Source organism: Camarhynchus parvulus, chromosome 1A (genome assembly GCF_901933205.1).
Source record: "Camarhynchus parvulus chromosome 1A, STF_HiC, whole genome shotgun sequence".
Lineage (NCBI taxonomy): Eukaryota > Metazoa > Chordata > Aves > Passeriformes > Thraupidae > Camarhynchus > Camarhynchus parvulus.
In genome coordinates, this window is record NC_044586.1 from 44,247,922 (window position 1) to 44,274,077 (window position 26,156).

Below are 26,156 nucleotides of genomic sequence, written 5' to 3' on the forward strand. Positions count from 1 at the left end.
CACAGGGGGAAGCACATGGCCAGAGCTGGGTGAGCCCCAGAGCTGGCCTGGCCATGGTCATGGTTCCCAGACAATTAAATTCTGCTCAGTATGCTATTCTGAGTTTCCTGGATTACTTTAACATTTGGTAGGGTAGCTGTGCATACTCATATCCTACACAAAACCTGCTATTTGCAGCCTTCAGAGTGCTTTTTAAGGTTTTGCATAAGGCACATAAAAACATAAATGGTATTTTACAGAGGTCATTAACAAGCCAAACTTATGATGGCTCAGCAAACAATAAATCCACTTCATGGACTAACCAAAAGATCCTAACTTGCTAGTTTAAGAGTCCATTCAGTACATATCTGCTAAATAGGTTTATTCTGGACCTTTGCCTCTCTGAAAAGAGGCACCTCCTCATCAGTCCAGTCCCTTTTATTTGGTCACTGTTTTGCTGGGAAACTCAAAAGGAGGCAAAGCACACTGATAATGACCACAGATTGCTATCATCTGTACAACCATATTTGCATGTCAATTATGATGCTGTTAACTGGCTGCTCAAAAAGAGCTAGAGGCAATATTTATCAATATAAATCCAAACATATCTTTGTAAGAATCATGATGAAAACCAATGCAATTTTTCCAGTGTTGCAGCTGCACTTTTCCTATTTACTAGGTTACATTTTTCAGATTAGGTTGGGAAAACAGGGACCAACATAATTTGCGCCTGCTTAACAGATACACTTTATCTCAGCCATTAAAATTGCTGCCATTTAATACACCTGTTAAATATACATTTTAGAGGCACTGCTATTCAAGCCCCAGCCAATTTGGCAGAAGCTAGTCTTTGCAGAAGTAAAACAAAGGAATACTTTTCTTTGCATGCAAACACATTAAGGATCAACAATTTTCAGTCTTAAAGCCTCCCCCAGGAATTCTCTGAATGTAAACAAGCAAGAGTACACTTAAGCTTGAAGATACAAAAGCAATAGATTCAGTCCAACACGGAGCAACAGAGAGGTAGGAACAGCACGACTGACAGTGCTCATCCTTCATGCCACCAGGAAGCCAAGGCTTTTCATCAAGACAACAGGTTTTGTGTGTTGCTTCTTGAAGCACATTATAATTGCTCAGGTTGAGATAAAGCTACTATTCATATTTTTTAAAAAATAAAACAATAGTGTTTTCTAGAAGCAACCACTGACAGCAGCTTAAAAGAAGTAACACTGCAGGCAATTATGGAATAAGTGATTTCCATGTCACCATGTCTGAGGCTGGATAATTCATTACCTCAGATTCCTCAGAATATTGCTTACCATGTTACATTTTCAAACACTATCTCCAAAGAAGATTAAACTTGAAAACCAACAGCTGTCTCACATGCAAGAACAACACATATTTGCTTGGAAAAACACATATTATTTTGGTATTTTACATATTTTCAGCATCTCTTACAATGCTTTTTTAATTAATTGGTGAAAAGAAATTGTCTTTGGATAATTAAATCATTATGAAAAGCCTAACTTGTCTGTCTTTTTCACATAGAAGTCTTTCGTCTTCCAATTCAAGCTGAAAAAAATAATTAAAATTTAAGTGATTTAATTGAGCTTTCCAGTAATGAAAACAATCAGAGAATCTTTAATTTGACATGCTTACTATTATCACTGGCATATTTCACCAAGACAAATAAAATGGGAAAATATGTGCAGGCAGATATGTCTGCCCTTACTTCACCTATTTCACCTGGCAAGCAGTAGGAAAAAGCCCATTTGTTCAACACAGCTGAGAACTTAGAACTAATGGCCTTATGAGAAAAGAGGATAATACCAATATCATTTTGGTTTGACTTATAATCAGATAGTAATTTTTCTTTTTCTGATAGGGATACGTGGAAGAATAGAGGTCACGAACCCAACAGAGAACTGACATGTGCTTCTTACACTGAAACAGAAGAACAGGGATCTTCTGTTTTCCACTTTAGGATTTCCTCTTTTTTTTGTCCTAAGTTTTACAGACCAAAAAAAGGAAGGAAGCTGGGGGCAGGGGGCGAATGAAGAGGAACAGGGAAGAAACAGATAAGTAAAGAATGTTTAAGAAATTTCCACTATTAACCATGAATAACAGAGCACCTCTGCCAACTGTTGTCCATTAAATTGTTTCAAAAATACAGACTCATATTTCTTCTTTATCAGAGTAAGAGGAAACAATCTTAACACCAGAAGGAGCACTTCTAAATCCCATGCAAAGACACAAACTGCATGTCAAGCTCTGTATTCTCTACGTACTGACAGGCCTAGTACAGATGTGAAGAAAGGAACCAATGCTGCCAAGAAAAAGAGGCATATTCCTCGAAGTTACAAAATATTATCCAACTTTATTTCTTATCAAAACTACCACTATCACTTACCAAAAAATAGCATTTACAGCCTGTGGTCCATGTCTATCCTGCTTAGTTTCAAGCAGCATACCTCAGAGCTGCACCTATATGTCTGAGAGTGCTCCTCAGAGTTGTACCTATGGATTCAGCGGTTCATAGGGATACCTCTGATAACATTTAAGTTACCCCATGCTATATTTTTCTCCAAAAGATAAGATCATGCACTTAAAACCCAATAGCCATCTTCACACCAGGCTTTTCTCAGAAGAAAAAATGTTAATAGTCTTTATTTTATGAGTAACATCACCTACAGAAGTATGAATGCTACCTCATAAAAATACAACTACTGCACACTTATATAGGCTACAACATAACTCCTGCTTGATCAAGAATCAAGCCGTTACCTATTAGGTTTCTATAATAAAAACAATGAAATAATACAAATTTGCACTCAGGCCATGGAACAAAACAAAGCATCAGAAGTACTGGTGTATCCTGTCCCAACCTGCCCAACATCTTGCACATACTCACCTCACTACACTACTCAGGAGAAAAGCTAAAATAAGACTTTATGGAGTAATCATTTAATTTCTGCACTGTAACCTGTAATTAAAGAGTTGCAAAAGAATGAAACAATATTCTTTTATGTAATACCCTATTATGTAGTAAATGATTTATGATAATAAAAGAAAATGCCTTGCTTTAAAAATAATAAAGGAGAATTCCATAATTTCTATTATGGAAGAGCCCCTATTATGCAGTTATAATGTCTTGTCCACAGTGTATGTAGATTCTCACTTACTCCATGGTAAGTATTCATGAAAATGCATCAGTATAGACCCTTACAGTTATGGACTCATTTTGCACTTCTAAATAAAACTCAGAAATCATAATTTCAGTACAAAGAACAACAAAATTCAAATCAAGAAATCCCAAGCGACGGATTTCAAATGGCACCACATTTCTTCTCTGCTGCAGAAAGGATTGAAAAAGAACATGATTTAGCTACTGACTGCATTAGACCAGCCACCACCTACTTCCAGAGCCTTGAAAGCACAAAAACACACACTTGAAATCCAGTAATACAAAAAGCAGAATTGAAATAAATTTATTCCTCAAACACCCTAAGTGAGTCTTGGTCATTAACAGCTCCCTTTTCAGTTTTATTACCTCATCTACTAGTGTGGTTTTCTCCACAAAAACTATCAAGAAAACAAAATTCTTTGTACTGAGTAAACACACCTTACTCACTTTTAGTTGAAATAATTTCGGTAGTTACTATTAAAGTAGATAAATAATTGCATGTGAATTCAAAACAATCAATTGACTTGGTTCCTTAACTGAAGAAAAATGAAAGGTGTAATCAGTATCAGCAAGGGGTTTTCTCCTACAGTAAGACTTGATTTTTTTAATACTGCAAAACTAATTCTTATCCTACTTTCTTATTCCAAACAAAAGAAAAAAAAAGAAAAAAAAGAGCAAGCACAATGCGTTACAGATTGCAAAATCCAAGCTCGTTTCTTTGTCCCTATAGCACAGGTGACTTTCACAGCTACACTGTTTGCAGCTCTCCTATTCACCCATGAGCATCTGGAAGTTAGATCAGCACTATTTTTATACAAAATATTTCAGGTGCCCAAAAATGCAAAGTTGACAAGTTGCCATATCATCTTTAAACTATATAATTGGGGACATAAATTCTGAGTAACCAGAAAAATGCATTATGAAGAGAAACTGCAAGCAGCTGACTTTGGTGTCTTGTCATTGTAAAGATCTGAAAAATACATTCCTTTAAACATACAAATGCAAACTAATGGCAAATCATTGTGGCATCCAAGCATCTTTGGTTGCTTGTCGTGCACTGCTTCTCATAAAAATATCTGCTTCTGCTAGTGACTACAGTTCCTAAATTTCATCTCTCAAACCTGTCAAGCAGGGCACTTCCAACAGGCATGTGAGAAGGGAAATTTGGGAGTCAGTGTGGCTGACACATGGAATAAATAGCATCAAAGAGAAGTGCCATTCAGTAAAGACACAGAAGCAGAAACCATCCGCTGACAAATACAGGATGGAAGAAGGGCTGTCTAGACAAGCGTATTCCGGAAAGGATCTGAGGGATTGATCAGCAGCTCCCGACTGAACGCGAGTCAGTGCAGCGCTGCTGCAACAGGAACAAATGGCACACCAGCAGTGACAAGCAGACAAGACACATCACCTAAAGCACACACTGAGATTCTCATGCTTTACCTGATAAAGTTTCCCTGCCCAGTTTTGAACATGGATCAATTGGTGATAGATAAGAACACATCATTTACAAGGACAGAATGAAATAACTGGAGCTACTTCATGCAAGGAAAATTCCTCACAAGTCTTTATATATACATAATGATACATGCAAGAGAAAAACTGGTCCAGTGTTAAACACTTACTAGGTAGTGAGATTGCTAAGCACTGACTACAGAAGATGCAGATGCTCTGCTATCAGCATTTTAAAAAACATATTGGCAAACGTGCTCCAGAAGTGACAGCTAGAGCTGACCTAGCCTTGAGAAAGCAGTATAGATTAAATCTCTCAAAGCTCTTCCTAAACATTTTTCTCTATTTCTATTGATCATCTTCAGGAAAATAGAAATTTGAAAAGAAATCCTCTGTATTAGATAATGCTAGAAGCTTTCAAGACATATTAAATGCATGTGACAAATAAATAGAGACATTTCCCACCAGGTTAGTCACCTGGCTTCCAAATCACTGAGAAGTGGATGATGGTCACCTCAAAGTCATTCTGCCCAGCTCCTCACAAATAGATAGCAAGAAAATGAAGAAAAGCAAAAGGTTACTCAATGATGTACAGTTACATGCAAAAAAAATCCCACAGTAACAAAAGAAATTCCATGAAATTGAAGCAAAACTTCTGCATTTCAACCCTTCTGTGAAGAACTAGGCTTTGATGGGTTATCAAGTTTGTCCCCCTGTACCTTCACAGAACCAACAAATCCAGTTAAAAACAAACAAACAAAAAAATAACACAAAGCAAAAAAAAAAAACAAAAAATCTCCCACAACACAAAGTCTTTAAAAACCAAAGAAATGAAGTAACACATTTCCCAAGGGTGCAAACTGTCTGCTCAAAGTGCCTTGTCTCAGTTGCCGAATACATTCAAGTGTCACAAATGATCCAAGCAGTCAAATGCTCTCCTCAGTATTTTCCCCAATCCCAAAACTCAAATTACAGAGAACATTATAGTACAAAACTTACATAGTGAATTACACTCAGAAATGAGCTGGGAACTATGGAACATCATAGAAAACATTGTACCAGGCTGCAAACATGAAACCAAATTTTATTCTGAAGTTTCCCTTCTGGGGGGCAGGTTAGGGAAGCAGAGAGATGAGTCAATGGCAGACACTTGCAGCAGTGCAAAAAGCTGCTGAGATCTGCATGGTAGGAGTCCAGTACCCAATTATAGCTTCCTTGATAGAGAAGTTAGTGACTCCATCTCATGCTGCCTGAGCGTGCAGAAGCAATCACACATTACATTATCCTATGTTAGATTAAAAAAAACCAAAATCTCCTTTTCCACAGGGAGAAGACATTCTCACCTTCATGGCTTACATCATTTAATTCACCATTGTTCCATCACATTTTGGATAAATCCAGCCCAGCTAGTCGCCTCACAAGTCCAACAGTGACTTGTGGTAACAAACCCTCAATACAGTGAAAGAGGAAGAAAGAGTGACATCAGGATACAGCTAACCATGAAATAACCACCAGAAATTTTCCTCAGTAGCTCCAGATATGTAGAAAATAGGAAAATATTGGGTCTCTGAAGAGCACTATATATCATGCTAACAAGCCAGCCAGCTCTGAGCTGTCCTTAGGAAATAGTGAAGACATTCAAAACATTGCAAAACCATAAGAAGTCTACAGATTTTTGGAGGCAACTTTTTAAAATTAGTTTAAAAATCTTGATTTAGCCTTATTTCACCACCTAATTTGTCTAGTCTAAGACTATTCTTATGACCAAAAATTACTTAAGAATCTCAACTTCATGTTCTGTACTCCTACAGAACACAGTCAGCGGGTTTTTTTGTCCAAAAGCTGCAAGTTGAGATAATTCCATTTTTTAAAGACATTGAAAGTTACTGCTTATATAAAAGACTAGAAAAAATACCACCTTTATTTGACTGACATACTAAATTGATATAAAAGCCTCCATGACAAATGTGTCATGTGTCAAAAACGTTCCTATAGAAAATGTATGGGTCTTTGTGATCTCAGATAGCTGGAACTGGGGGAATATTTCATAATGGACTCCCACTGTCCCAGTGAGGCAAAGGGAGTACTGGTATCTGTCAGCCTCATTCTTGCAGTCCCACCTTACCTCCACCTGCTTTCAAGTGACCAGCCATACAAACAGTTACAAGTTGTAACTAGAAAGCAAAAATCACCCTTCAACTGACCCTTGGTTAAATGAACCCACAAATACATTATATTTTGCCCTGCCTCAACTCTCAACAGTTATTCAGACAGCTTCATAGAAATTTTGGATAGAGCTCATTTTCAGTGAATGTATTAGTCTAAGACAAAAATACAAAGCGAATTCCACATAGAAATGTGAGGCACAATTAATGGAGAGGAATGGAGGAAATAAGGCTTGATTGAAGACTTTATTTGTATTGTTTGAAGAGGCACACAGGAAAAGCAAATGAAGTGTTTATGTTTAACAAAACACATTATACCACACTATTGACAGAGCTACTGTTGAGCTAAACAAACCAAGTTCATTTACAGTAAAGTTAGTGCAGTCAAAAAGGGGATTGCAGCATGGAGATAAGGATATCTCTGCTATCTTTCAACAGGACTGCTAGCAAGACTAGTTTGGCTGCAACTCAGAACAGGACACAATCCAAATGATGTGGCTTTTGTCTATGTGCAAGTCAATACTGCTCCTGTGATCAACTAATAGGCCTCTGTCTTTTTCCTCCTTTGAACCTCAGCTTACAGTACAAAGCCATTTGAACCGTACACTTTTCCATCTATAAACTAGGAGATGCCCAAACTTCATAGCCCCCTCAGAAAGGCACATTTATGGCTTAACCATGCTAAAAATATCAATCACTATTTCAGCTTGGCAGAGTTAAAATGGTATATTTTGCCGTACAGCATCTGGAATACCATTCTGCTTATAAATTGGGTGATACATTCAGCAACTGTTTTTAATTATTCTCCTTAATTAATCTTTCCATCTTAATCAAAAAATGCCTACCAGAGAAATGCTGAGAAACTTCGTGCTCAGTGAAAAGGGTAAATTGCCTACTTTGCAGAAAACACAACTGCACCCTTACAGGTTCAGGTAAATAAAAAAAATCAGATGATATGGCAATGTGCAGATCTGGTGAAACAAAAAGAAAAACAGATATCCTGAATATAGAGGACGAAACAGAACTTCTATCTTTACTCCAAACAGCAGCTACAAAGTAATTATTTAGTCCAGTGATTCAAGTATTACAGCTAAAATTTTCTAGTACACACCAACCAGTAAGAGTCACTTTTGAAAGCTACACCAACTGCTTTGCTGCCTGCAGAGCATCCAAAGCTAGGAAATCTTAAATTGTTCATTTTAACAAAGCATTTGATGATTGTTCTAAACAATATTGGTCATTGGTTGGACTCTATGATATTGGAGGTCTTTTCCAACCTGAATGAATCTGTGATTCTCTTGGGTTCTGCATTCACATAGATCAGCACACAATATTTACGTAAGTCAACTCCATTGACATCTACAGATTTAAACATTATTAATAGCAAAAAATAATCTTACCTCTCCTACCCTTTCATCAGCATACTTTGTGCTAAATACTCCACATAACTGACCACAGGATACTTGGTGCAATGCCACCACAGCTGAAGGTGTGACTCAAAACATACGCAATTTCAAAGTGAAATATACAGGCTTAACCTTTTGTTCTGAAAATACAGATATCCAAACCCAAACAAAGCAAGTTCTCAATATTGGAGAAATATTCCTATTTCACTTTTAGCATCCTGGTGGATAATAAAACATAACTGACAAAATCTGTAGCCTTGGAAATAAAAACACACAACTGTCCTATAAAAGGCGGCACATAAATGTGCAGTAGTGTTTTCCTCATAGCAGCATGAATGTCTACCATGAAATGAACAAGCAGTGTGTCTGCCTATTACTAAATGAACTCTGAGTTAAGCAACATGCTCAGTGAAAAAAATCAACCAGATATTATCAATAGCTAGCAGGCAGAAGTTAAAAAATTTATAGAAGACTGTGACTTGTGTTACCTACTCCTCAAAGTGAGGCTGTGCAAGTGAGCAACAGCCACCTGGTCACCAGCAGCCCTTCAGTGCAACCAGGTGGCTGTTATCTGGTTATTCATCCATTTTGGCATCACAGTAGAAATGTGCAGCACACAGCATGTGTTGCAGAATTCAGACTGAAAATGCAGATGAGGTCTGATGTTGATGCAAGTCCTGAGCTCTTTGCATAAAGGATGCATATGCTTGGTACAAATCAGGATTCTCAAAGGCGTTTCCTAACACACCCATTTTTCCAGAGCAGATAAACATACAAGTATTAAAATAGCTGTTTTGAAATGTAATAATTCTATCAGAAAAAAAAAAAAAAAAGAAAACACATAAGTTGGCCTATGGTGCAAAATGCAAGTTTGATTTATGAGGTTCACTTCATATAAAGTTTAAACAATTATACAGCAAGATACAAGCCTTCCCCCTGCCTCCCCTCCACGGCTATGTTGTACAATAGCTTACAGGGTAATTGGGTGTGAAGATTTTGCAGACAGCACTCATCATGCAGGTGAGTGAGCACATAGCATAAAAAGCAGTCCAAAAGAAAAAATAAATTACTTTAGGTTAATATTTCAACATTTTGCAATAGTCATATTGAACTATAATATCATTCCCATCCTAGGGGTACAGAGAAACCAATTTGAACAGTGGCTTTTTGTTACTATCTTGAATAGCCTTTGGAAGCCAAATCACAGAAAACCAGGAAATGAATTTAAATAAGAATACACATCGTTTGGGTGACTATATTATATTTGCACAAATAAAGACAATCTTTGTAGTGGGCCACATTTTCTGGTTAATCCAAAGGAAGCTCTCTATTGAGAAATTGCAACTGTATCTCTTTAGCAGCACTAAGATTTCAGTGGCACCAGCTCTGGTAAGCAAGGCAGAGCTGAAGAGCAATTCACGTCCAAGTACCTGAAAAGGGTTACTAAACGTAGAAAAGCTTACTTAAGTGGTATCTCTTAATTGTTCAGCAACGATGGGATAGTTATTCAAATGGGGGGAACAGTTTAATCTGCTTTTTTTTCAGTAAAAGAAAGATAATGATTTTTAGCTCATATATGGGGGGCGGGAGGAGAATGCTTTCAGTTGTGAAATAGCGCACTAGGATCAAAAATAAAAATAAGCAAGAAATAGACGGAGAGGAGGGCTGCAGCTTGAAATACTTGACTGCTAATATCCAGCATGCCATTCCAGGGAGTCCCAGAGTGATTTTTAAGCCTCTTGCCCATCCTTGTAAAGAAAGGCGGGTGGCAGGATTAATCAATATCTTGCAACCCAGCTGTCACCTGACAAATAGAGAAGTCAAGAAAAAAAAAAATCCCATCGATGATGTGTGTCATTTAGCATTCGGAAGACGGCAACATCTGGGCTCAACTCCAGATGGGACGGAGCGGCCCCGCGCTCTCGGCTCGCCACAGCGCTGCTATACACACACACACACACAAAGGAGGGCTCCGCGCTCCTCCCGCTTTTCTCCAACATGAACAACTCCGTGCTCAAATGCGACGTAAACACACGGAGAGCTGCCTACTACGCCGGCAGGTCTGTACAACAGTTCAGCGACACCCGTGTCACAGGGGGCTATTGTCCGGGACCAGCGGCCGGCGCTCACCGGGTGTTGGCGTAGGCGGTGCCAAGAAAAATAAAATCACTGCGAGTCTCTCCGATCGCTCCGCAAGTCAAACCCGCCAGCTTCAGAGCCCTGCACCGGGCAGAGGGGAGCAAACAGGCGAGGCAGCGCGGCTCCCACAAGCGACACTTTGTCTGGCTTCCAGCGAAGCAGCGACAAAACCCCCGACGCGCGAACAATGCCCGCGGCCCCGTCGCCGCTCCTTGCCGGGCCGCCGGCGGACACCGTCTCCCACCGGGTCGCCGCTCCCAGCGATGTTTTTAGGTTGCTTTGTTCCCCGTAAAACGCCAGCCTTTTCACCCAGAGCCGGCGGGGAGAACCGAGCGTCCGCCTCGGAGACTGGGGACCGGCCGCTGCCCCATTCCCTGGCAGCAGCGGGAGACGCCGGAGCCGCGGCTTGAGCATCGCCCACCCTTTGTTGTGCCCCCGGGAAGGGGCCGCACCCCCGTGCCCTGACGGGACCTCGGCTCCCAGCGCAGTGTCCACACGGGCAGGGCGCTGCCTTGGCTCCAGCGGGAGACGGCAGCAGCGCCCCGCGGGGCGAGCCCGCTCTGCCCGGGATGCGCTCCCCGCCGGCCGCGCCGCTCCTCGCCCCCGCGCTGCCCCGCTCGCCTTCTCTTTTACTCACCCACGCCGTACTTCTCGTGCTCCGTGGGTATCCACATACTCGCGGCGTGCGAGCGCCCGTTCCCCCGCCAGCCCCTCCGCCGGGAGCGGCGGTGGCCGGCAAGCGCGTCCGCTGCCCGGGGCTCCCGCCGCGCTCAGCCGCGGCTGCCCGGCCCCAGCAGCGAAGGCATTGTTCGGGCGGGCAGACTGACTGAAGCGCGCTCGCCGCCAGCCACTTATATTCCCCGTCCCGCTGCACGCCGGGGAACGTAGTGCCTCGATGCGGCCGCGCCCCTCGCCGCCCGCGGCCGCAGCAGAGACTACGAGCCCCGGCTGGCCCCGCGCTCCCCGCCGGGGCGGAGCGGGGCGGGGCGCGGCTCCCGGGGCCGCCCCGCGCTGGGCGGGCCCAGCGGCGGCGGCGGCAGGAGAGGCATGGCCGCGTCCCGCGGGGCTGCGGGACCGCCGGCGCGGGGAGGTGAGTGCGTTGCGGGAGGCGTGCGGGTCTCACGCTGCGCTCCCCCGTTCCCCTCCGTTCCGAGATCCCGGCACGGACGGTGGGACGGGGCTGGCGCAGCCGTCCCTGGGATGGGGAGCGGCGGACACGTGTGCGGCAGCACAGGAGCGCCAGGGCCCGGCGCGGTGGGGTTCGCTCGTCGCCCGTCGGAGCGGGGTTCTGCCGAGAGCCACGGACAGCCCCGTACCCTCCTCCCGCTGGTTACAGGGACCTGAGTAGCTCTGGTCCTACTGGTGCCTGTCCTTCCACGTTTGGCACACGGAACTGCGGGGACAGGGAGAGTTTCCAACAGCGAGTCGGAGTGGAGAGGGAGTTGATGCCGGCAGCGCGCCGGAGCGGTGAGACACGGGGCGGATGGTCCGGGGAGCATTTTGGCTCCTCACATAAATCCGTTTGTCAACGCACACATACGCAGAGATAGTGCAAAGCAGGCGATGCACAGCGAGGAGCACAAATGGTCCGTGGGTAATTACTGCAGGAATAAGCCAGATGCCGTAAGCAGCAAGAACAGCAGAGTTTGTGTCCTTGTCGAGAGGTGTGCATGTCTGCGCCCTCCTGGAAGGAGCTTAGCTAGAGCTCACCATGGATAAACTGCAAGAAATTCTCAGGCTACACTGGTCATTTTAAGAGAAACCTGAGTGTTTTGAGGCAGGAGCAACAGCCTGTGTTATATCTTCTGGTCCTGTAGAAAGGCACAGACAGAAAAAAGGGAGAAACCCAATGATAATGATGCTGCTTTGCAGGGCTTACCAGGTACAAGTTGTCTCTAAAATGAGTATGTCCGGTTTTAGAAAAGTGTTCTCCAATGAAATCAATATTGTAAAGTGGTATCTAGATATTTTATGGGTTTCTTTGGTTTGATCCAAATGAAAAAAAATAGTTTAACGTTTTCAAAGAGAGTAGCTTTCAGTTTAGATTGACTTTAATTTCTACTGTCAAGTCATTAATAGTGTGAAGGACGCAATGAAAGGAAGTCATGTATAAGCCAGCAGTTTCAAACCTAGAGTTAGAGCACTTTTATTCTGTGTTTGGACCTTTGATAGTGAGTGGTCTTTCAAGTGACATTGGTGTTGTTTGTCTAGTATGTGCCCTTATTCTAGTTATTAAAGTAATATCAATTTATGCTAGTAGTTAGAGCAGTACTCTTGCCGTATTTCTGTGTTACAGTATGTTGGCATGAACCTCATACATGAAAGGCCAGACCCTTTTAGAGCATTGCCACACTGGTGTAATTGTGCCTGGAGGCAAAGCTCTGCTGTTCTAACTCTTGGAAAGAACACGTGCCTGAGTCTGTGCAACTCTTCTGTGTGTACATTGGTCTGTGGACTACTAGAGATGATGAGGTTACCCTGAGGTTTTTTCAGATAACTCTTGTAAAGATATAGGCACCAGTTCAAAGAAAAAAAGAAATTTTTTTGAGGAAAATGGAAATTCAGAGGCCTGTGCTGTTTTCTTTTTACTGAGCACAAACACTCGTTGAAATGACTAGTGAACTTTCTCTGACTTTGCTCCCAAACCCACTTTGCATTTCCTGGCAGATCATTTGGAGTCTCTAGGTAATGAAATGTGTAAAAACACTGTTGAAAATCAAAATAATAGATGTCAGGCTAAATTAACTTTTATGTCAGCCTATAGACTTTCATGTCCGTCTGTGTGCTTCATCTCCCCATAAGACAGGTCTGCCAGCATGCTGGCTGGGAGTCATAAAATTTTGTTCCAGCCTTGTAACTGCTGTCTCTCATGTTAACCATGACTGACTTCAGCATCAACACTCTTCCCTTGGACAAAGGCAAGAGTGTCCAATTGCTCAAGCAGCCTTTTCAAAATTATTTGCTTGCAACACAGTTACTTAGGGTCAAGAGATCTTAAGAGTATAAATCACATTTTCAATGAGCAAATAAATACCCCATCCTAGTATTTGTTATTTCTCTGCCTCTGAACAAAATCTTCATTCAGAGGTTTAACTTGTACAGAACTGTTCTCTCTAGCAACATCTTGTACTTGCATGTGCACCTGAGGTGTATCACTTACTTGGAGGCAACATCTAGGAAAATTAAATAATATACTATTTCCTGGTTTGCTGATTCTGTTTACAGAAAAGTCTGTGATTTTATATTCTAATCCAGGACAGTGTTGCTTTCTAGTTAGTTCCTTCCAGCAGCCTTCACCAAGTGGCTTTTAATAAATATATTGCTGTCCACAGTACAGTTTGTTCAGTCTGCATATCAACACTTCTTACACTTCACTGTCAAAGGATTTTAAAATGAGTATTTTTTCTGGAAATGTGTTTTTCATTGTTGCATCAGTAGTTTGACAGTTATAGTTTCCTACTCAAGGTCTTCTTGTGCTCAAGTGCTTTTGACCACATGCTGCTGGGGGCACCATGTCCAAGCGCAACATGTCTGATTCCTTCCATGTCTCTCATACCCCATTTTAATATTCAGTTTACTCTGGAAAACAAAAGTTTGACTGGTCTTGAACATGTCTACTTTTTTCTTTTTTTTGTTCTACCTAGAGGATACTCCAGTGAAAGCTGGTTTGTTCCTGATAGTACAGCCATTACTTTTGCTCAACTCTTTAAGTTCTGTTAAGGATGCTACTAGAGCTGCTCAAAGCAGTGGGCTCTGAAATGCAGGGTTTTCTCTTTCCTTGTCACTGAAAGGCAGTCCCATGTACTCTCAGACCCAAAAGATTTCTCCATATGGGTTAATGGATGCATTCCTCATTAGATTCACAAGCACTCCCATGTTTACAGGCCTTTTCCTGTATCAGTGTGGATTCTTAAGTCTGTTTAAGTCCATTTCATAAAGTATGCAGAATTCCACTATCACCTTCTGATCCCATCTGCAAACACCCTCAAAAATACCATAGCACATATGATAGTCATGCATTTCCCCTTTCCTATCAGTGACAAAAGTTCATCTTGACCCTGTTCAAGTATGTGTGAGTAGTTCCTTTCATGCCGTTAGTTCCCATTTTGGCAGAGACAACTTACTGTCTCTGTTTTTACCTGCTCATTAACATTTGTGTGCAGTCTACCATGTCCCTTGTTGTTTGTTGTTTCTTTTATACTGAATAGTCCTTAACCAAATAACTGGTGGACTAGATGCCTTCCCAGCCCCTGCTTCCTTATACTGCCACTCCTATTCAGGTCAGGCTGAGTGCTTTACTTCTTTCCTCTCTGAAATGTCCACAGCACGCAAGGTGGTGAGTGGGGAGCTGCTGGCTGCTCGTGACTGTGAGTGAAATCTCCAGCAAGGTGACAGAGCAGGCATTGCCCCAAGCACAGAGCTGCCTCTGCTCATCTCCTCATTCTTGAGAGATCCTCAGACCTTGGCCTGATGAGCAGCCCATGTGTATCTGCCCATTTCTGTTTCATGGGTTTAGAGGTTGATATCCTCTCAGTACCCTTCCTTAAAAACCCCACCTGTTCCAAATGATCACACATGGGGTTGCATTCTCTGTTGTTTTTCCCACAGGGCACTTTCAAGCATCCAGAATATCACCAGTGATCTGTTTCTCAGGTTAAATCTTTGTGTGCAGTAGAGGATTTCAAGACCTGAGGTTTCCACCATACTACAGATTTTGGACAGAGAGAGAAGAGAGTCCTTTTATTAGTGGGCATTATAAGCTCTGTAAAGGATGCAGTTTAATGATTGTGAACTGAACAATTAGCAATTACACCTGGAGGACAGGTTCACTAATTAATTCTGGAAGTGCAACACAATTTATTTTAATATGATTACCAGAATGGATCTCCTAAAGCAGTATTATTTAAAAATGTTTAAAGAGTCTTTTTTGTGATTTTTAATTAAAAATCCAATCTCAAAGTAATTTTAAACATTTACCTGATAAGCAAGTGGATCTTTTGGAGGACTGGAAATTACTAAATTATTGTTGTAAAATCACCTTTTATGTGCTTTTCTGTTTGAAAATTGAAAAGGCAGAATCCTTTCATGTAACTGTTGCAGTAATATTTTAGAGGTTTTAGCCTTCACATCACTTTTCTTAGATAACTGACGGATGGAAGAATATACAAGTGAAACTAAATATTTCATTAAATGGGTCATAATGGCTTAATAAAATAAGTGATGGATTGTAGTGGTTGGTAATAGAGATCTGAAGTGCCCATGATTGCTGCCATAATTTTACAAATAATTGTGTTGTAATTGTGCAGTGTATTTTATCTGAAGACAAGGAGCATCCCCACACCTCAGCATGAATGCATAATTTCTGTTAGCACAAGGCATAGGAGATGTTGTATTCCCCAAAAATACCCAATAAAGATTTGCTGTTTGGTTTTCTCTGAATTCAGAAGACTTTCATAGCTTAAAAGCAAAGATGGATGGCCTTTATCTTTGTATTTCATTCTAGTATACTGTGCCACTTCTTGCTCTCTCAGTAGCAGGAAGAGGCTTTGATACATGAGCAAACTACACAGTATCAGCTCCTCTATACTCTAACCCCAGCTCATTTAGAACTGGGCTCCTGCAGACTGCCTGGTGAGGAGGTACAAGGCTCAAACATGGTAACTTGTTTGCCTTTTAAAGCCTTCAACTTCTTTGAAACCTCTGCTCAGTCTTGCAGTTGCCTGCAGAGCAGCAAGAATGAGTGATATTTCATCAGTCCTCAGACTGATGAGGACCTTTAAATTGTTTCTGAATTGGCAAAAATCTGATTCTTACCCCAAAAAAGTGTTTCTCATCACTTGAACAAATAATATATGTGGACATGCTTTATTTAGATGTAGAGGTATAGGTTAAAGAGGTACTTCAAGTGTTCTGAATGTTCTGAGGGTAACACAGATGCCAGGATAATTTGTTACGCCTCTTGAAACACCTTGTTCACTGCTTTGTTTTTACTGGGGAGCACTGGTTTTCTGGAAGAGCACTGAAGTTGTAGATTCTTGTCAGCAATGATGACTGCCACAGGGTCTGCCTGTCATATAAACAGGTCTTAGAGTTCACCCTTTGAGACTTTAGCCAGCTTTCTTGATGAAGGGATGTAGGGCTTAGACTAGAATATGGTTGTGTATACGAACAGTAGGAAAGGAAGAAAAAGACTTAAGTATTATGAAATTACAAGCGTTAAGTATTTTAATTTCAGTATAGGGTAAATTTGTCTATCCAAACAGCCTTCATAACCTTTCCCAGCCCTGTGTGCTTCCTTCCATGATGTCCTGCCTTGAAACCTCTGCTAGAACTCTGCAACTTTGTGTGACCATTTATATCCTAAAACTGCAGTTGTTCCCAGTCTCTCTCTGAGGTTTTTGCTTCACATTCTCATCCACAAACTCCCAGCAGGCTGAATCTGGGAGAAAAGCCTGAAAGCATTTGAATGTCTTTCTGTGGGCTTTTTAAAGTAGCTTTAAATATTGCATCAATAAAAGCCTCACACAATGGAGGAAAGAACATGACATTCAAGAAGCGGGAGAAAAAAATGTGGTGAGTTTTGTACAACTTTAAAGCAGGTCTGTGCCTCTGAAGAGCTGGGCACATCATCCTGAGCAGTGTCTCACTGAAATCAGGGAAATGTGTTTGTAAAAGTCTGGGTTCTTTGCAGAGTTATTGTCAGTCAATAATTAATTACAGTCACTTGAATAGGAAAAGACTAATGTTCAATGACGTGATGATTGTTGTATTAAATAATGCATTAGTCAGTACCGCTAAAACCACATAACCAGATTGAAGTTATGCTTGGCATCTCTGCCTATGGTGGGGGGCAGGTTGGAACTAGGTGCTCTTTTAGGTCCCTTCCAACCCAAACAATAGTAGTACATGTTAACTTTTAATGTTTCCATAGGAAATGGTATGGCTGCAGTAGTCCAGTCATTGATCCCAAGACCTGATTTTCCAGCAGGTGTTTCCATGGTCACTGCTTGTTTGCCATTCTGTCCTAATATGCTGCTGTAGTAGACCTTTAAGTTAGAAATTGTAGTAGGTGTTTTGTCAGTAACTGCAGTGGTCGACAGGCACCTGTCCTTTGTAATACATTTCCCCTTTGTTTCTTGAAACTTTCCTCTTGATTTTTTTGCCTCTTGTTTTCACTGCACTTTTCACTGGACACTATCTTCCAGTTTGTCTTTTTTTTTTTAATTTTGTGTATTTTTCTCTGATACTTTTATGACTCACAGGCAGTGGCCAGTGTGAAGTGGCCCAGCTCTTTCTGTTTGATTCTTGCTCATTGAGGTGCCATCCTCCTGTTTGTCTTTGGGGACTCTGTACCCAAGGAGTAGCCACTTGCCCTGTGTGGTTGTAGCAGGTTAAACACCTTCTCTTTATCCCTCTGGTATAGAAGCTCTATAACTGGACGCACCATCTGTTTCAACTTCGTGATTTTTTGTGGTATGTTGTGGGTCTGTTTCCTGAACAAATAATAAGGCACAATAGATAAAGGTGCCACAGTTCCTGCAACTATGCTGCACTATGCTCACATGAAGTGAGTGCTCCCACACTGGACAGCCCCTTGGCTTGGACCCAGGCATTTCTGTTAAGGGTTGGGATGCATTTTTCATATACCTGGGCTCCAAACCAATCCTGTTGACATGCTCTGAAACTGATCTCTAAACCCAGCCAATGCACAAAGCAGCTGGAGGGTGACTGGGGGCTGCAAGACTCCTGTGTGGGTCAGAGCTGTGCTGCGGTGCAAGAGGAGAGACAGGGCTGGCGGGCAGCATAGGGAAGCTTGGCACAGCACCCTCCCATCCAGAACCTCGTGCCAAGTTCCTGGCATGTGCCCCAGGGTAGGCCGGTGAGTCCCATGGTGGAAGTGCACAAGGCTCACAATATAGAAACAGCGGTGGTTGTTAAATAAATGTGTGCAGTTCTAAGTGATGCTGCTGCCAGAGGAGCATTTTGCTAGCATTTGTCCTGACCAGTGTGCCAGCACCGAATTTTATTATGACTCTGCAATGCATGAATAAATGAGGTAGAGCTTTTTCTCTAAAGACCAGTATGTAAAAAAACCATCCTACTGGAGGTTTTAATTTGATTTTGTCTTATGCAGAATGAAAACATACAGTCTGTGCTGTATTTTTATTATTTATTATTACTGTACTAATTTAATGTTCAGGAGCTTGCATGTATTTATACAGTTAGTAAAATGTTTCCTGAAAAATATGAACAACTTGTATTGCTAATTCAAACATTCTAATTCTGTTTCTTGATGAAGTTAATTTCAATTATTGTATCATCCATGTCCATGAGCTACATTAGTAGTATCAGCAAGCATATATCATACTTAGAAAGTCAAGATCTGCATTATATGTTTAATGAATGCACTGAGACAGTGTCACAAAAATATTTATTTCAAACTCTGGGATAAAGAATAATCTCATAGAAATTTTATATAGCTTGCTGTGAGATGTCTCTGGGATCTATAAGACAAAATTATTTGAGCCCTGACTTAAAAATACTTTCCTCTCAAAATAATTTTCAAAAATGTATGTATAAAGAGTATAAATAGTGGATTATTTGAAGTACAATCAAAGCTTTGTTTTCCTGAATCGTGATATCAGGCTGAAGTATGTTGATTCACATCACTGCACACTATAATGAACTTTCCTTTCCTTTTGAGCCACTGTTTTTCTAGTTTAAATACCAGTTTATGGAGGTTTGATTCTAAAAGTAGAAACAACTGATTTTGCTACTTTCCATCTGGAAAAGCAGCAGCAGACCACAGAGATGCTAACATCACAGGGCCTCTTCTTCATACAGATTCTTCATTAAGTATAAAATTCACTTGATTCAGCCTTGAAGGCTCTCTGTGTGTCAGGAAGCTCAGTCAGAATATCTGAGAGAGATTTCAGCCTGTTCTGTCAGTATGACACCCACACACACAAGGATGCCAGAAACGAGACCTCTCAGGATGCATTTTGAGGTTAGTTCTAATTTGTATGAGTCTGAAAAAATTTAAGTGCTATTTAAAATAAAAGTTTCACACTATATGTAGTTGTTTTTTTTCACATAGTTGCCTTTTTCAAGGAAAGTCTACCAGTGGAAAAGTTGTAGACCCTGCAATGCAAATGTTTTAGTTAGGAGCATGGCAGAAATTCCCATCATAATGACATGGGGGTGTCAGGAACTGCTAAAGCAGCCTTTATGTTTGTTTTTAAGGCAAATCACACAGCCTCTCCTGTCCTTACAGAGAGTAAAGCAATTGTTTAAAAAGACCACGAGGCAATTCTTTTAACATCAAAAGGATAAACGTGCTTGGAAATTGAATCCTGTTAGAGGAAAAGAGCGTGTGACAAGAAAAGGAAAATCCTTGTAATAAAGCATTATTGATCACTATTGAATGATCATGATAAAAAGCAGAGAGTAAAGTAATTAACCTGCTTTACATAGCAGTGCTGGCATGGAAGTTACTAGGCTCAATACAGTATTTTTAAAGGCACTGCAAAGACAAATTATAGCAATGAAGTATTACTATCCATGTTAAACACATTGTTAAGACCCCTCCTTTCTGGAGAGCTAAGGTCACAGACACAGAATATGTAAAGTAAGACATGCCTTTTTCCAGCTTGCTGCTCTTTGCAGAGGGCTAAGCAGAACAGTGGCAGTGGTACCATACACAAGTACTACATTTGCATATACATTTTTTTATTTGTGATGCCTTCCAGTATGTATTTTTTAACATTTTTAAATGATGGTCTAGATCACCTTGACACAAAATTGTACACTTTTTATTTTTCTCTTCTTTTTTTTCTCCGGGAGTTTTCATATGAAAATAGCAGAAATTCAATCTTTATACCTTAAATTTAAACAGCATTGCTTATGCTTTATCATGATGTCTCTAGTATACCATTTTACTAAATAGCAATTTTTACAGAAAAAAGCTGCCAATTTTTGTTAGATAGATTTGGATGCTAAGTACAAAAGAGGAACTTGGATGGTCCCTTTTGTCCTTCCATTTCAGATTCTTCTGTTGGATATTTTCTTCATCTTCCTTGTAACTCAACATTCTGAGTTGCAGGCTATATAATTACTCTGTTAATCTTTCCAGATAATAGTCTAGGGTTTAATCACTGCTTCTAATCCCTTATTTTAGTAGATAATGTGGATCTCATCTCTCCATGTCTACCAAGTCACATGATCACACTAAACAAGGAAAGGTAAACAGAAATTTTGTTTAACAATAGCCATAAGAAATCACAGAAGCTCTAAAAAGTATAATAAAATTATTCAGTATATAATGCTGAAGTAGATAAATATTTTTTTCATATTTGTGACCAAAATATAAAACCCTGATTTTAGTTACCCTAACGTAAGCCTGTGTCATTTATGCAGGAATGAGGCATTATACAGCTCTGAGCTTGCAATAGGACCTGCTGTAGTGTGTTAAATATTTATAAATTGCATATTAACAGCAGCACTTAAATATCGTTGTGAATACTTACTGGGGTCACTTTCATTAGTGTGTGTGTAGGCATGCATGTCCCTCTGTGTGAGAACAGTAGGTTTGCTCTGGTCTTTACAGATGTGGGGGTTTGTCTGGGCTCCAGCAGAAAGACAGCAAGCAGTGGCATGTATCTGCTGCTGAACTGGGCAATAATCTAGTCTATTATTTAAACATGATCTTATTGGCAAGCACATTGGTTTTGTTTTATTAAAATTCCAGCACTTCACATTTTTATTAATCACTTTCCCAGTCCTATTCAGTTGTGTTCTGGTGCCTGTGCTGCGGTACCATAGCAACACTTGTTAATGCTAATGAAACTGCAACATCCTAAGCTCCCCGACAGAGCAGCCCTGTTAAATATGGCTATTAAGCACAGTTGTATTTCTGTTAGTTCCAGCTCCCAGCAGACACCTGCTCTACAGAAACTCTGTTCTGAGTTATTAGGATTCGGTAACTTACAGCTTTTCTTAAAGCTGTCATTTAACTGGAATCAAATTCTCATATTCCTAGACAGCAAATGCTACAGAATATGTACAGTGTCTGTAGAACTGACAAGCTTTAGCGGTAGGATTAACTGTTCTTTTGAAGTGCTCATTTGCATTCAATGAAAAAACAGGCAGGATTGGGACTGATTGATCTTAGGGGAAGCTACAGGATGTGTTGTCCCCTAGAGCACATGGACATTTTAACTAAATATCATTCATAGTGTGTTAACAACCAGAAGTAATAGGTAAATAATTCCTCATGAACTCAGACTTAATTCAACTTAATAGAAGTACTTGAGGGCTTTAATATATTGAGGTAGGAGATGAATATGTGCATTGATTCTTCTTTCACTAGGAAGCATATTTGCATGTAGTATTGGTGAGGACCATGACAGGGTGTTTTATTTTCATTATTCTGAGTTTTGGCTTTGAATACTGTTTATTTGGCAAGTCATTAGTCATCCATCTTTTGTGCTCTGGAAAACAAAGGAAAAATCCTGTAATCACTGTAAAATTGCTTCCAAGAATATGACCACAAATTAGGGAATGCTGCTGTGCCAACAAATAGATGCTGCAGTGCCAAGGCTGCAAAACAGGGAAGCTGTCATGTATGTATTTCGAGTGTCAAGCCTGTCCTTCTTGATACTCTTTCATCATCTCAAAAAAAATTGATTCCAAGACAAAGCTTTAAAACAGCTCATTTCCTAAAGAGTTTTAAATGCAACACTCTTTTGTGCAGAATTACCTATAGGAATACAGGTTGGTTCCCCAGTGTACCCTCCGGTGGGGTTTGGTCATTTTGGCAACTAAATGGTTTTGCCATGTGATCAGTGAGAATCTGGGGGAGGGTGCTCAGCCTTTTTGTTTTCCATTCAGCATCTGTTGGGCTGCTAGTGGGGAGTGCCAGGTTTGCTAGGTGTCTTTTGTTTTCCTGTCATTCTTTCTTCCCTTTGTTCTTTATGTGTCTAAAAACCTGTCTTTTGCTCGTTATTTGGACTCCTGTATTCACCAGTATGTCTTTGTTGTGTTCATTTTTGTTTTAGGATCATTTCAAGTTCTTGTGCTAATCTCCTCATAATATTAACCAGCTGTATTAATGAGATAATAAACCAGATTTGTTGGTAATGAATTGATCCATTCAACTATTGGATTTAATTAGAAAGACACTTAACATTCCAGCAGATGTTCTTATTTTGTTTCATTATCCTTGTGTTACCAACAGTGGGATATTTACATCGTAAAGTCCTCAGCCTAAGGCCTTGTTGCTGTGCCATAGACTACAAAAAATGACAGGAAACCCATAAATATGTCTTAGGCAAATTTGTATTAATTCCTTTCTCATAATTTCAATTCTCAGACTTTGCAATGCCTTTGATTTTCAAAGTATTCTTCATTTAATAATAAATCGATTAATATGTTTTAAAATAGTTTGATTTCTTCTGCCCTAGTTAAAACCCCTTGTTTTTGGACTTACCTCCTTTTCCTCTGGTCCTGTGACTCTCATTCCTTTTTATCTAGCGGCAAAGCTTCAGAAAGAAGGGTGTGAGTGGCCCTGTCCTCAGCATTCCCTGCAGATCAGTTTATGGAATATCTCCCTCAGCTTGCTGGTTGCCTGCTGGAGGAGCCCGCTGCTCCCTGAGCTCTGGTGCTTCAGGCACGGCTGCAGGTCCCACCTCAGGGCCAAGCTGTGGGAGTGCAGAGTTCTAACAGTGATGTTGCTTCATTTGTCTGAGCCCACATACCTCCACTTGCTAGTTAGAGAGTGTAATTCATGCAGCAGTGTTCAGTTTGTCCCCAGAGCTAGTCAGAGCAGATAGTTTAGATGTGCAACCAAGCAGAATTGAGCACAAGAGCTCCATGCTGCATTTAGTGTGTTAGGTGCGCCCATGCTGACAACACTGGATTCTGCAAACTGAAGCCAGTGCTGAGTGTCCTTGTTAGGAAGCAGTGATAAAATCTTAGTGGCTTCTTTTCCTGTGTGTAATGCCTTTAAAGAAACCTTGCACACTGTGGCAGGCTTATGCTAAAATTGTATGAGACAGCTGAGGCTGTAAAGCTGAGAAGGTTCTCTTTCACCTTACTGATTCTCACCGTGCATTCCTTAGTTTGCTCTTGCCCTTGGTGGACTCTTGTGGCAGCATTTTCAATATTCTTGAGCAATAAGGAAGAAAGGAATGGTTCATAATGGTAAAGAGCTGGAGTGACTCATCCAAGGATTTGGCAAGCCTGGGAGCCAGCACAAGCAGAAGGGCAATGGTAGATGGGTAGGAGTGGTGGGATAAGGTGGAGAAAGTCAGGATAATGAGACATCCCTGTGCTTCTAGGTGACAGCAAATGGGGACCATCTCTGGGGACCTTACCTTTCAAAACTCCCATTCAAAAGCCAACTCTTTCTTTCCTTTTCTTCCTGATAATAATATCTGTTGTATTGGCTGTAACATTGCCTGGCATATTGCTTTGTGATAATTGCATGTGTGGTTGTGCAGGTGGAGTGCATTGCCTGCCCTGCCGTAGCTGTGTTATAACTGTGTGGGTGGAACATTTACTTAATTGTGCAAACCAACATTGGTTTGGAGCTTAGAATAATTGTATTCAAAAGTAAAAATGTTCCAGTAAGGAAAACTAATCCATTTTCATCTTGTTGCTTCACTAGCTGTGAAGATTAGCTAGTCTATATTATAACAATTCTTAAAATAAAATGAAGCCATATAATATCTATAACAGGCAGCCTTTTTTAATTTTTTTAATTTACTTTTTTTTCCCTCACTGTTGTAGTGGTGTATACAGTCCCTGTGCAGGGATCAGAAATCTATTATACTGGGTATCCCGTGGGTGCTTATAAAAAAAAACAGTGCTTATTCTAGTTTTGAAGGTAAATTGTTTTCTATACCATCTCATTCTCAAATACCTTCAAAGTATTTATTTTATTTTCCCCTGAAGAACTTGGTATACTTCTTAGTTCTAGTTTTCAAAGGTATTCCTCTGTTCTCTTCATTCTACTAACCTGCATTTTTTAGCTCTGAATTAGCTGTTAAAGACCATAGTTTTATCTCTCCTGTTAAAGGTTGAACAACATGGTGTCAGCTGCCAGTTCTGTGACTGAGAAAGGGATTTTCTTATTTTCTGTGTTCAGAGGGCTTTCTGTGGAGCCTTTGGGATGTCCCTTTGCATAATAGTCATGCTGCTTTTCTATTAGGCAGAGAAGAAAAACTCAGGGGCAACAACATGATTCATCCAAAATTTAATGGATGGGTTTTATAAGGCTCTCTTCTCATAGGGAGTCTCATGACTGCGCTGTCATGTGCTGTCCATCACAGACACAATAAGCAAAGGTGATATATTATTCTGTTAATACACTTTTTTTTCCCTAAGTGGTAAGCAGGAGGGCCAGCTGAAGCATTGCACAAAATCTCATGTTATTTGAGCAAATTGCACCCAAAAAAGTGCTATTCAATGTTAACAAATGCAGAGTAACACACAGGAGTGAACACACAAAGGCTATGATCACTGTCTTGTGCATTAACACCTGATTCAATACTTAGGAGACTTTGAATCATTGAAGAGAATTCAGAGGTTAATTCAATGATCCTAAAAGCAAGTGAAATACCAGAAATAAAAGGTAAATATAAGAGAGATTGGAAAATAAAAAAATCTGTGCTGATTTAGAAACATATTTTCTTCCACTCTTGGACATTTTCAAGCTACCTCTTATCACATTACATGAAGGGTAGAGTAGAACTAGCCTCGAGTTGAACCAGGGCATCAAGGAATAAAGGAAAAATTTCATAAAATGGTTACAAAAATATGAAAAGTTGATGCAAGTCTTTGTAGGTATTAAAAGACCAAGAATTTCAAAAAGTGCAGGAATAAGTCCATGGAGAAAAAAAAAAAGAGCTGCTTATCTGAGGGGCTCGTATAGCCTTTGACTTAAACTCTCCATACTCAGACTTCTGGAAGACTATTCTATTTCTGTGATTACTGTTTGTTTGCCCTATTTTTATACCATTCCTAGGTAATTGCTTCTCACCCTTGTCAGCCAGGGCACATGCACCAGAGGGGTGTTTAATCTGTCTCTGTGAAGTTATTCTTGTTGCAGTAGACTCTAAGCCTGCTACTTTTCCCTCATTTTCAAATGTCTCTGCATGTAGGAGTCTTCGAGTCTGAGCATACATCTAAGAGTTTTTATTTCCCTGTTAGCCCTGAGCTGTGCTATAGTTAACAGCTTTTATTCAGTACCTGTAGCCTCTCTGCTCCAAATATAGAAACAAAATTAGCTGCTTTTGCAGAGATTTCAATATTATGCTTGGATTTATTTGTACTGTTTTGAGGTTTGTGCTACATTAGTCCAGTAAGTGCTGTGCTAAAGGCTGTGCATTTGTTCAGCTCTGTGCATTTATTCTCTTATTCAGTGGTTTTTGTAGCAGATAAGTAAAAATAGATTTACATGGATTCCTTTCTCCTTCGCCTCTTCTTGTAAGTGCCTTCGAAAGAAATTGCATAAGCTTCTGCATTTGCAAACTGCTCCGATAGCCTGAAGTTACTCTCTTTTAGCATTAGCTACTCTGTTTGGGCAGCAAAAAAAGCCCTTCACCCAGGTTTATTCCTTTCATCAGCTCATGACTACAGTTAAAGACTGAGCAGGTCTGTTTTTCCAGCCCAAGCGGTTTCTATTCACAAGTCCGCTTACTAAACAAGGCTCCTTGTCTAAGTTTTGTACCAGTTCCTGCTGCACACACCTATCTGTTGAAAGTTGATGTATTGAGGCAGATAGGTGCTTATTTGTTTGGATTTCTAACAGTTTAAATATGTCATTGCAAG

General features: G+C 40.6%; 2 protein-coding genes across 5 annotated transcripts in view; one reads left to right on the plus strand and one right to left on the minus strand.

Annotated features, from left to right (window-relative positions):
• The window catches only part of DOCK4 (dedicator of cytokinesis 4), a 226,165-nt gene extending 214,927 nt beyond the window's left edge, over window positions 1-11,238 (minus strand). For 2 of the 4 annotated variants that reach the window (XM_030959365.1, XM_030959364.1), the window contains exon 1: window positions 10,963-11,238. In XM_030959365.1, coding sequence (XP_030815225.1) covers window positions 10,963-10,999 — 37 coding nt within the window. In that variant the 5' untranslated portion in view covers window positions 11,000-11,238. The remainder of the gene's footprint in view (window positions 1-10,962) is intronic. The other 2 variants (XM_030959367.1, XM_030959366.1) reach the window with 1 other exon arrangement.
• A 131-nt stretch (window positions 11,239-11,369) lies between these two features.
• ZNF277 (zinc finger protein 277) overlaps window positions 11,370-26,156 on the plus strand; it is a 42,016-nt gene continuing 27,229 nt past the window's right edge. Inside the window, exon 1 of the mRNA XM_030960950.1 lies at window positions 11,370-11,415. Coding sequence (XP_030816810.1) covers window positions 11,373-11,415 — 43 coding nt within the window. The 5' untranslated portion in view covers window positions 11,370-11,372. The remainder of the gene's footprint in view (window positions 11,416-26,156) is intronic.